This window comes from Lactuca sativa, chromosome 4, assembly GCF_002870075.4.
Source record: "Lactuca sativa cultivar Salinas chromosome 4, Lsat_Salinas_v11, whole genome shotgun sequence".
NCBI lineage: Eukaryota > Viridiplantae > Streptophyta > Magnoliopsida > Asterales > Asteraceae > Lactuca > Lactuca sativa.
In genome coordinates this window covers 62,824,046-62,835,196 of record NC_056626.2, presented here as the reverse complement: position 1 = coordinate 62,835,196, position 11,151 = coordinate 62,824,046, and the positions used below count along the sequence as shown (strand labels likewise).

The 11,151-nt window shown below is 34.4% G+C and overlaps 2 protein-coding genes across 2 annotated transcripts; one reads left to right on the top strand and one right to left on the bottom strand.

Annotated features, from left to right (window-relative positions):
- Positions 1–599: 599 nt before the first annotated feature.
- Positions 600–2,879, top strand: LOC111898451 (uncharacterized). The gene is made up of 2 exons (XM_023894360.3): positions 600–1,893; positions 2,006–2,879. Exons 1-2 carry the CDS (start codon positions 767–769, stop codon positions 2,466–2,468), a joined length of 1,590 nt encoding a protein of 529 aa, XP_023750128.2. The 5' UTR covers positions 600–766; the 3' UTR covers positions 2,469–2,879.
- On the bottom strand, positions 2,748–4,539 carry LOC111898551 (60S ribosomal protein L37a). The gene is made up of 5 exons (XM_023894454.2): positions 4,336–4,539; positions 3,520–3,559; positions 3,239–3,327; positions 3,061–3,143; positions 2,748–2,978 (listed from the first exon to the last, which is right to left on the bottom strand). Exons 1-5 carry the CDS (start codon positions 4,537–4,539, stop codon positions 2,915–2,917), a joined length of 480 nt encoding a protein of 159 aa, XP_023750222.2. The 3' UTR covers positions 2,748–2,914.
- Positions 4,540–11,151: the final 6,612 nt, after the last annotated feature.

Genomic DNA, 11,151 nt, shown 5'->3' with positions numbered 1-11,151 from the left:
GAAGAAAAACATACTTAAATACGTCTTTTTTTTCGTTTTCAACCATTACCCTGAGTTGAGAGTCTTCTTCAATGGATTGCGAAGCAGTGAAAACATCAAAATTTGACAACCAATAAAATCAATATAATTTCGTTCGTTTCAAGTTCAATGTTGAACAGCCTACATTATTAATCAAATCAAATAAGAGACCAAATCATTTAAATATAAACTATTAATTTCAGGATCATTTCTTATATTTAATTATACATTTATAACAAAATCCACTAGATATCAAGTTTGAAAAAATATTTTTAAATAAATATTAACTTTCCGTTATATTTATTATAACAAAATCCACAAGATATCAAGTTTGAAAAAATAAAGATTAATTAAAATTATTTTTTTACATTATGATTTACCGGTTTACTCTTCAATAAAAAGTTAAAAACTATTGATTTGGAAAGAAAAAAGCTTACCTAAAAAGAAAATGTTTGTAAACTTTTTTCTGTAAATAGAAAGCATAATAAATTTTGTTTTTAGTTTTAGAAAAGAAAAAAGAAAAAAGAAAACTAGCTGGTTGTATAAATAGAAAGCATAATAAATTCAATAGCCATGGCCATGAACTCAACGAAGACTCCGTTCTGCTTCTCGTTTTAGAGAGAGAAACTCCACCCTTCAAATTTCAATCAACTTCAACAACACAATTCAAAATTCAAGGAGGTTTGGGACTTCAGAAATTCATAACATTACTGAAAACTTCATTCAGAAAACCCTAATCACGTATGTAATGCATCACAAGAAATCGGAGGTTCAGATCGGAAAAGATAGCAGCGGTGTCTCTTCCGATTTCAATCCGACCCCAACGATTCAGAATCAATCTCCTCATAAACTCTCCATTTTCGAATTGAATCAACATTCTTCTGGTTCTTCACTCTGTTCTTCGTCTTCTTTGTTATCGACACAGTCGCCTGATAATGATGTTACCACGACAACCACAAGTACCAGCCCTAAATATGAACATCAAATCTTGATCGACGACGGTGATTTTGATTATGATTCACTTGCCGGACCGACTCCTAGATCAACACCTCACAAACGGTCTGTTTTCTCCCAAACCACACCAACTTCCTTTTCAAATTCCCTACCGAAATCACCTAACTATTCCTTTTCGTCTAAAAACCGGCGGTTTTACAACACAAAATCCACCGTCATCCACCTCCTCAACCGTCTCCGTCACCTCCGACGCCTCCGTACTCACCTCCGTTTAATCCTCTTACTATCTCTCCCGTTTTTCTACTTCTTGGTATCTCACCCTAGTCATTCCTTCTTCCTCGATTTCCTATCGGCATTCGCTTTCTCAGCTGCGTTATTATTCTCCCTCAATCTCGCCCTTCCTCGCCTCCCTTCAATCCGATTGTTTCTTGCCAGATCTTTCCCAATCAAACTCACATTATCAGACAAGGTCTCCAAATCACCATTGCCGGTGTTCTGGTCAATCGGTTCCAATTCCAAAACAAAAGGCGATCATATTCATAAATGGAATTCAGGTTGTTGGGTGCAGGCATACAACAATGGTGATGTATACGAGGGTGAGTTTCACAAAGGCAAGTGCTCTGGTTGTGGCGTTTACTACTATTACATGAGCGGGAGATACGAAGGCGATTGGGTTGATGGAAAGTACGATGGTTATGGTGTAGAGACATGGGCAAGGGGAAGCCGGTATAGGGGTCAGTACAGGCAAGGATTGAGACATGGATTTGGTGTGTATAGATTCTACACGGGAGATGTTTATTCCGGTGAATGGTCAAACGGTCAAAGCCATGGATGTGGAATCCATACTTGTGAAGATGGTAGTAGATATGTCGGAGAATTCAAATGGGGTGTTAAACATGGTCTTGGCCACTACCATTTCAGGTAAGATAACAACTCCTTAACCCTTCTGATTCTATCACTTCTTGATCTTGTTTTATATCAAAATTTTGACAACCAATGACAAGATTATAGTTTCTTTTGATATTGATTACAGGAATGGGGATACATACGCTGGAGAATACTTTGCAGATTCTCTGCATGGATTTGGAGTATACAATTTTGCAAATGGGCATAGATATGAAGGATCATGGCATGAAGGAAGAAGACAAGGGCTTGGTATGTACACTTTCAGAAATGGTGAAACCCAATCTGGGCATTGGCAAAATGGGATTCTTAATATCCCAAGTTCACATACCCCAACACAATCGCATCCATCATCACCTTCAACTGTTGCAGTCTATCATTCTAGAGTTCTTAATGCAGTCCAGGAAGCAAGAAGATCAGCAGAGAAAGCATATGATGTAGGAAAAGTGGATGAAAGAGTTAATAGGGTGGTGGCTGCCGCCAATAGGTCAGCTAATGCCGCTAGAGTGGCGGCGGTGAAGGCAGTACAGAAAAACCTGCCTAACCAGAGTGATGATGATGGTCATCCTAAGATCTATCATCTGCCAAACTAACTGTTTTTTGAGACCAATTTTGTTCATGGATATATTGAGATTTTTGACTTTTTTTTCTTTTTTTGTTTAGTTTTGTAGATCAGTGTTAGCTTTTAGGAAAAATGTTTGAAACCTATCTGGCCTGTATGTGTATTAACAACTATACTAATGAAATCAAGATAAAAAATCTATTTGAGATGTGGTTTGATTATTTTATAGCAACATACTTTAACTAATACATAGCAACATGCAAAAGGAAATAAAAGTACCATGCTTTTTCTTGCATTTAGCCCCTAAACAAGATTTAAAGAAACATAATATAAAATTTAGAACATACATGTCAACATACCATTCAAACTTTAAGATTGCATTTAGCAATGTATTTTTTAATAGAAAACAAAATTGCGATAATCTTCTGAAATGTAATAGAAAAGTGAGGATTAAAGTAGATCAAGAAACATCCAATTCTAACTCTCGGTTTGTTCCCTCAGCCTACGGATGGTACTCCTGACAGTAACCGCACTAGCAGTGCTGCAAAAAGAAAATTAAAAAAAAATGTTAACACTTGTAAAATTATTAGAATGAAAATTAAAATATCATAAAATATCATTACTTCAAAGTGTAAGCACCGCCTGCTTTCACTTTGCCACAATCTTTGCAACCCCAGATACCAACTGCTTTCCTTTTCACTGCATACTGTAAAACAATGCCCAAAATGAATATTGCAAAAAAATAATAAAATTGTGTCAAGATTATATTAATATAATGGTCACATGAACAAAAAGATGTACCTTTCCACAGAATTCACAGAAGTATTTGCTGTGCTGACTAACTTCCATCTTCTTGATCTGCTTCCTCAAACTAGCACCATATCGGGTACCTAAGAAGTCAAATAATCATTAAAAAAAGCATACTTGTAGAAAGGTTAATTTACCACATATGAGTAAATGAGCATGATTTTTGCACAAAAAATTATGCTAATCTCAAACTAAAACAAGTTTAGATCTTGGAGATGAATGTATTTTAGCCATTAAATGATGATATAAAAGTGATGAGTAAGCATTATCCATACCGTATTTGCCAACAATTCCAGCCTTCTTGGTTCTCTTAGTCTGTGTATAAGGATAACAAATGTATTATTATTACATGAGCATAACAGAATACAATAAGAAAAGAGGTAGAAAAAGAAAGAGCAGTTTTGGAAGAAAAAAAAGACTAGGTAAACAGTAGAAAGAAAAAAAAAACTTAATAATAAAACAAGTACAGATAAAATTATAATGAACAACAAAAGCAATTACATTACACCCCTAATTAACTGGTTATAATTAGGGGTGCAATACCTTCTGTAACTTCATCCAAGCTCTATTCACATGCTATAAAGTTTGAACTCTGAGAACAAGTTCTTAGAACAAGCTAATTTGTTAGATCAAATCACCTGATTCTCAAAAACACTAATGAACAGCCAAAATATGTAATCTCAAAGTTCAAAACTGATTGACATAGGAGTCGTACGATTGAAATTTTAAATCCTAGATTTGTATTAAAAACTAACCATGATTCGTGATGAGGAAAAAAAAAAAAAAAAAAAAAAACTACCCTTGTTGAAGGTAAAGTTTGGAAAATCGTTTTAGCTACCATTCTTTGTTCTGTTTGTATTTTCAAAAAAACCTTTCAGCCCTAAAATTCAACGACTTCCAGAAACCTAACAACTGCTATTAACAATCTTACTAATCAAATGTCGGCATCTTTCAGCGAAAAAACACTAATACATGATATTAAAAACCATATAACGAGCAATTCAAACAATCAATTCGTAAAAACGTAGAAATACAACTAAGTATTATACATAAATCTTAACATACAAAGAGATCTAGTATCTAAGGAGTACCATGGCTTGACGCTTGGTGAAATCGAATGAGACGGGATTCTTGAGATTGGAAGCGCCAACAAAAACCCTAGACTTTAACTCGGCCGATTGCGATTTGAGAAGTTTATATGGAACGTGGACTCGATTTTTAGGGCTTATCCTTAAGACTCCAAAAAATAAAAAAGGCTCCGCCTTAACAAGAGCCCAAACTTTAAAGGCCCGCATATTTACATGTTGATTATTCCATTTTGAGTTCTTTAAAAATTTTCAAATTGTGAAAATGCTTATACACTTTTATATCATTTTTTTCTGTACACAAGATTATATATATATATATATATATATATATATATATATATATATATATATATATATATATATATATATATATATATATCAAGGTAACATTTCCCAAGTTGGCACATTTCAACACTTTTATATATTTTTTCTACTAAATGTGTTACCGCGCAAAGTGGCGGTGATAAATAGTTTTTTCTGGCGAATAGTTTCTTACGAATAAATAATTATTAAATTTTAGTTATTATGTAATAAAAAAAATATAAATTTTGTATAAAATATTTATGTTTATATTGTCTATTTATACTATTAATGTAAAATAATTAATATTTGTGTTTAATTTAAAAAATATAAATTAATTTATATTTTATACACATGAATTTTTTATTTTATAATCTTCATTATGCTTCAAATTGAATTTTTTTAATTTCATTGTTTAATTCAAGTCTTCAAACTTTTGTCAAGTATCAATGAATTATTTATGCAAAATTAATTTGTACAAAAAAACTTTGTAATTTATACCTCTTAGAATTCTAGATGTGACTAATATGTTTTATAATATAGTATAAGATACATAGAGATCAGTAACTCAGTATTATTTCTAGTCATTAGAAAGATTATTTTATAGTTATAAAAATAATAATTTTTTTTAATTAAATGAGTTTTTCATTTAGTGAAATCCAATCCAATAATAAAAGAAACAATATTTTTAACAAAAAAATTACTTTTTCCCTGCCAAAAGTTATTACAAGGTGCAATAGATTTAACAAATAGATTATAGGATACACATTTATGAATTAATATTGTCTACTTTGTGAATTGTTTATTTAACTAATTTACTCAAATTTTTATATTCACTAAGACCAACTCCAATGGACCGGCAAAATGTGATTTGCCGGCCAAAGGAGCTCCTATCGAACTGCAAAACAAACGGTAAAATGGTGATCTTGAAGAGTAACCCACTAAAATGGTGGGACAATGTTCATAACCGGCAAAATTTATAATCAATATTATATTGTTTATATATAAAAGAATTACTTTGTTTGTTCTTCAACCCTTTCGTTTTCCTTCAATACTATATTGTTTATACATAAAAGTATTATTTTATTATTAATATATAAAATATATGATTTTGAGGGGAAGATTATACCGTGCGGTAGGAATGAAGACGAAATTTAGTGTTAAAGTTACACTAGTTTAACGTTTTATTTGATGTTAAGGTTTGACTTGTTCTAAAGGCGTGTTTTGAGGTGTTTTTTAAAATAACTTATTAATCTATTGGCTTTTCAAAAAATGAATAAATTAAGAAAAAAAAGAATTTGATAACACTAATTTTTCAGTGTAAAAAATAACTTTTTCAAAAAACCAGTAGTTTTTTGTTTTTCCAAAAAGTCAATAAATAGATTGAAAAGCAATTTCAAACGCCCTCTAAAAGTAAAGTTTACCGTAACTCAAATCAACCTAACCATTTAATAAAAGAGATAATGACTTAGGAGGGTAATAATTATTCTTGTTTGTCCATTTTAGGTCTCTAACGTATTTTTTGTGCGTATTACACCATTAAGGTTATTATAACCGTTTACAAATAGTTCTTTTAATAGGAAGAAACCGGTAAAAGAATTAGTCCTAAACAGTTATAACAACCTTAATGGTGTAATACACACAAAAAATACGTTAGGGACCTAATATGGGCAAACGGGAAACGTTATTATCCTCCTAAGTTAATATCCCCGTATGAAACTATAAACCCATATAGTAATTTTTTACTTTTTAAATAAGAAACTTGTAGGTCTTTGGGTTGGTAGTTTGGATGCTTTTAACATTGGCCGTCTTTATAAATGAAAGTGGTGGTTTCTTAATGACAAGGGAACTCTTTTGGTTAAAATTGTCAAATTTTGTCATGGGGAAGGGGGTGGTTTTTCGGACGATTCGAGAATAGGAACTGGAGGGGGTGTTTGCAAAAATATTGTAGGATCCATTAAACATCTCCATAAGAATGGTTGTATTCCTTCTAATTCCATGTATAGATGTAGCACCTGGTTCCTGGTATGTAAAATTTATCTAAGTGTTTTGCATTTTCAGCCTTGGACTCGGCGAGTTGTAGGCCCGACTCGCCGAGTATAGACGGAATTTGGAACACGTTTAAGTTGGCGACTCGGCGAGTCCCCGCTGTCTGTTGAAACCCTAAATTTCCAGGGTTTACACCCTATTTAAGTCATCTTATGCGCCCCTAAGCTCGCCCCCTTCACCCTCAGAGCTCCCTATATCGTCCAACCCTTGTTCCTTGTGAGATTGAAGTGCTTTGGTGTGTTTTCTTGAAGATTTTGAGAGGAAAGGAGAGTAGATCAAGAAGAGGAGAAGGAGGCCAGACATCTTGGTGTTATTTCAGTGATTTCCTTGAGGTATGACTCAGTTTCCCTTTGTTTTCATGCTTATAGTCCTTTATAGCTCCATTAAAGTCCTTCTTGAGCTATTTCCAAGATTGATTATGAATTAGGGTTTGTAATAAGTTGATTAACCCTTAGATCTAGGCATGATTGAGCTCTAGGAGCTCGGATCTACTGCCTTTATGGAGCCATATTGCATGAAAGCCCTAGATCTACTCTTTTAAGTGCATTTTGAGCCCTAAAACCTTCATTGGTGTTTATTTACACGTAAAGTTGGAAACTTTACGTGTTAATCAAGCCCTAGAAACCCAGATCTATGTATGGCATGAACTGGATTCGAGCAAAATCGAGTATATAGTATTTGCATGTGAAAGACTCGGCGAGTCGAGTCGCGAGCCCCCGAGTTTTCCCCCTTTTCGTGTTTGCGGAGTGGAATAGTGAGTCATGGGGTGTGACTCAGTGAGTCGGAAGCCAGACTCACCCATGAAGGAACTCGGCGAGTCAATGTCCTGACTCGGTGAGTTCAAGGCAATCTTCTTGCCTCAAGAACATACTCGGCGAGTTGTTCATACAACTTGACGAGTCTCAGCATCGAATGTTCTTCAGATGAAGATGAACTCGACGAGTTGTTCATACAACTCGGCGAGTAGGATGAAGGACTGTTGGACTTTGGGTTAGAAGGAAAACTCGACGAGTAGAGACAGGATTATGGTCAGTCAAAGGGATAGGGACTCGGTGAGTTGGCAAGCCAACTCGGCGAGTCGGGTCAACTGGAAGTTGACTTTGACTTTGACTCTGGTTAGGGGTAAATGGTCATTTTACCCTGAGGACGGTTAGTAGTATTTGACTGAGTATTTTGTGGGAATTATAGCCGGAGGATTTCCGAGGCAGCAGCAGCAGAAGACAGTCAGTTCCCACGCTTATCAGCAGCTACTTTGAGGTGAGTAACCTTCCAGTAGCGGTGGGTCTACGACCACAATGCCGGCCCACCAGTAGGAGTTGTATGTGTTGGATTAGTGTCTAAGTCCATAACTATTTTGGTATGTACTTGACCCGATGGTGCATGGTCCTTTTGGGTTGCCTTCACCAAAGCAACTTGATAGGATGAATTATGGAGAGAAATAATTAAATATGATTTATTAATATATTATGAGAATAATATATTAAAGGAGAAATCATATTGTTTAATTAATATTAGTCAAGAATTAATTGGTAATTAGTTTTATGACTAAAAGAGATTAATTAAACTTAAGGGACTGGAATTGTAATTATAAGATAATTGCAATTTGGGCCATGGATTGCCTTATATTAAGGAGTGGACGAATTCTATGGGAGAAGCCCATAAGAAATCGTCCAAGGCCTTGAGGAAAGGGCCCCATGGGTTGCTTAGGGCTTAAGCATCCAAATTAGGGTTTCCTTGTTAGATAACCCTAATTGCCTCCTATATATATATATATATATATATATATATATATATATATATATATATATATATATATATATATATTTATAGATCCCTTATGACCAAAAACGTGGCTAAGACTCCTCTAGGGTTTGTAGACGTTTTTGGGCAGCCTCCATCCTCTCTCCTCTTCATCCTCTTGCTTATGGTGTTTGTGAACCATTAGAGGAGTGACAATTGTGACTCTATGCTTTCTAAAGTCAATACAAGGAGATTTGGGATTGTTATTGCTACATAACAATCAAGGTAACATCTTAAACCTATTCTCATGTTAATATGATTACTTGAATGCTAGAATTAGGGTTTATAGTCTTGGATAACTTGCATGTACAATAGAGAAACCTAGATCCAAGCATTAGGGTTTGTATGAGCACATAGGATGTTCTTAGGACCAAAACCCATCAGTATGTTAGATGATTGTCTTTGTGATATCATCTAGGTTTACTACTACCTGAAATGTTATATGCTGACATGATATGTGTATGTGATAGTAATAGAGTTCAGTTGTTAGGACCGAACGGTAGGTCAGACGCCCCAGATATGTCTGACAGTATGTGATGATATGTTTATATGCTGGCATGATATGTTATATGTGATAGTGGTAGTAGGAGGGGAATAGTCCCCAAGTTCGGTCGTTATGACCGAAGGGAGATCGGACACCCCAGATACGTCTGATAATATGCTATGTTATGATATATGTGATAGTAGCAGTAGGGGTGAAATAGTCCCCGAGGGTCGGTTGTTAGGACCGATGGGTAGTCAGCACCCCAGAATGGCTTGACATGGGTAGTCAGCACCCCAGAACGGCTTGACACGGGTAGGTCGGCACCCCAGAATGGCTGTACCGGGGCACCCCAGAATTGCCCGACAATATGTATGATATGTGATTGTATGGTATGTGGGGGAACTCACTAAGCTTCGTGCTTACAATTTTCAGTTTTGGTTTCAGGTACCTCTTCTTCGATGGGGAAGGAGTCGGCGCGGTAGCGGCACATCACATACACGCCTTGTATTCCGCACTATGAGATCTTCCTGCGGATTTGTACTCTGACGCTATTATGTTTTTTTTTAAAATGTTTTTCCAGACACACGATATCTTGTATGAAACAATATGATCGGTGAATGTTTAATTCCAATGTTTTGCTAAGTATATGTTTTAAAAATGAAATTTTTGGCTCGTATTTTTGGGACGTTACAATAGAGTGGTGGGGGATGGGACTCAAACGAGGTTCTAGAAGGATGTTTAGTGCTTGGATATTTCTCTTAAGAGCGGTTCGGGAGGCTCTTTGCTTTGGCCTTTAATCAAGAAGCTCGAGTAAGTGAATAATGGGATTCGGGGGGATGGAATTTCATTGGCGTCGGGGGATTAAAGGAGGGGTTGAATCAACCCAATTTGATTATCTTGTGGAGATATTAAATCCTATTCGCATAGGGGAAATGTCGGATAAATGGTCTTGGGAGCTTGAATCGTCGGGTATATTTACTGTTAAATCAACACGAAATTAGGTTAATGATATGACGCTTCCTATGGGTAGTGTGCCTACTAGGTGGAACCGTTTTGTCCATATTAAAATTAACATTTTTTTATGGTGTGTGCTTTTGGATCGCATTCCGGTAAGAGCTAAACTGGTGGAAAGGGGGTGATGATAGATTCCTTATTGTGTTATGTGTGTCATAATTCTCAAGAAAATGTGAAGCATTTGTTGCTGTAGTTTTCGATTGTTGATCAGGTTTGGAGTCGGGTTGGGCATTGGCTTCATTTGGACCTTCCTGTGTTTTCATCTATCCATGATGTGGTTACAATATCCAATCCAACCTTAATTTGTTATTCTCTTTAGTTCCTTGGTAGAGGTTTTGTTTTGCTAGATGTTAACTGGATGATGAACTAACAAAATCCAATCCAATCCAATCCAAACCTTTTATATTTTTTATTCTATTTAATTTCAATAACTTTATATGAAAGACACATATAAAATATGAATACTAAAAATCTTAAAAATATATATTCAAAATAATAAATACTAAAAATCTTAAGAGAGTAATAATTCATGTTTGTCCATTTTAAGTCCTTAGGTATTTTTTCTGCGTATTACACCATTAAGGTTATTCTAACGTTTACAAATAGTCCCTTTAACAGGAAGAAACCGATAAAAGAGATTATTTGTAAACAATTATAACAACCTTAATGGTGTAATATACACAAAAAATACGTTAGACACATAATATGGACAAACGAGAAACGTTATTACCCTCCTAAGTCATTATCCCTTAATAAAATAAGTTAAAGATCTTTCTTATCAAGATAAGCAACCAACCACTTTAATGTTTATCGATTTATTATCAATTCAAACCAACTCAATCTTTTATTGAAAGCTATATTATGATAATAATATATCAATATTAGTGATTATTTATATAGAAAAAATAATGAATTGTATTAATTTTGTTTTTCTAACCTTTTTTAAATAACATATAATATATAATATATAGAGTTCATCGTGTTTGGTCAAAAATTAATAAAAACCACCAATAGAATAAAGCCAAGGCGTGAACATACATTCATCTCTGTTAAGCCACATTTTTTTATAATAATTTTCGGCGACCGACCAAACAAAAAGTCACATATCATTCTTGATTTCTTGGTATATTTATTTTATACTTTATATAATATATATACATCTTTTTTGAGAT

What these genes read in the sequence shown, in the direction of transcription:
- LOC111898451 (XM_023894360.3), top strand. Translation starts at nt 767, where the DNA reads ATGCATCACAAGAAATCGGAGGTTCAGATCGGAAAAGATAGCAGCGGT. An exon ending in CTTGGCCACTACCATTTCAG is followed by an intron (nt 1,894 to 2,005) that starts GTAAGATAACAA and finishes TATTGATTACAG; the next exon opens with GAATGGGGATACATACGCTG.
- LOC111898551 (XM_023894454.2), bottom strand. Translation starts at nt 4,539, where the DNA reads ATGCGGGCCTTTAAAGTTTGGGCTCTTGTTAAGGCGGAGCCTTTTTTA. An exon ending in TCACCAAGCGTCAAGCCATG is followed by an intron (nt 3,560 to 4,335) that starts GTACTCCTTAGA and finishes CCTTATACACAG; the next exon opens with ACTAAGAGAACCAAGAAGGC. An exon ending in TGGAATTGTTGGCAAATACG is followed by an intron (nt 3,328 to 3,519) that starts GTATGGATAATG and finishes TTGACTTCTTAG; the next exon opens with GTACCCGATATGGTGCTAGT.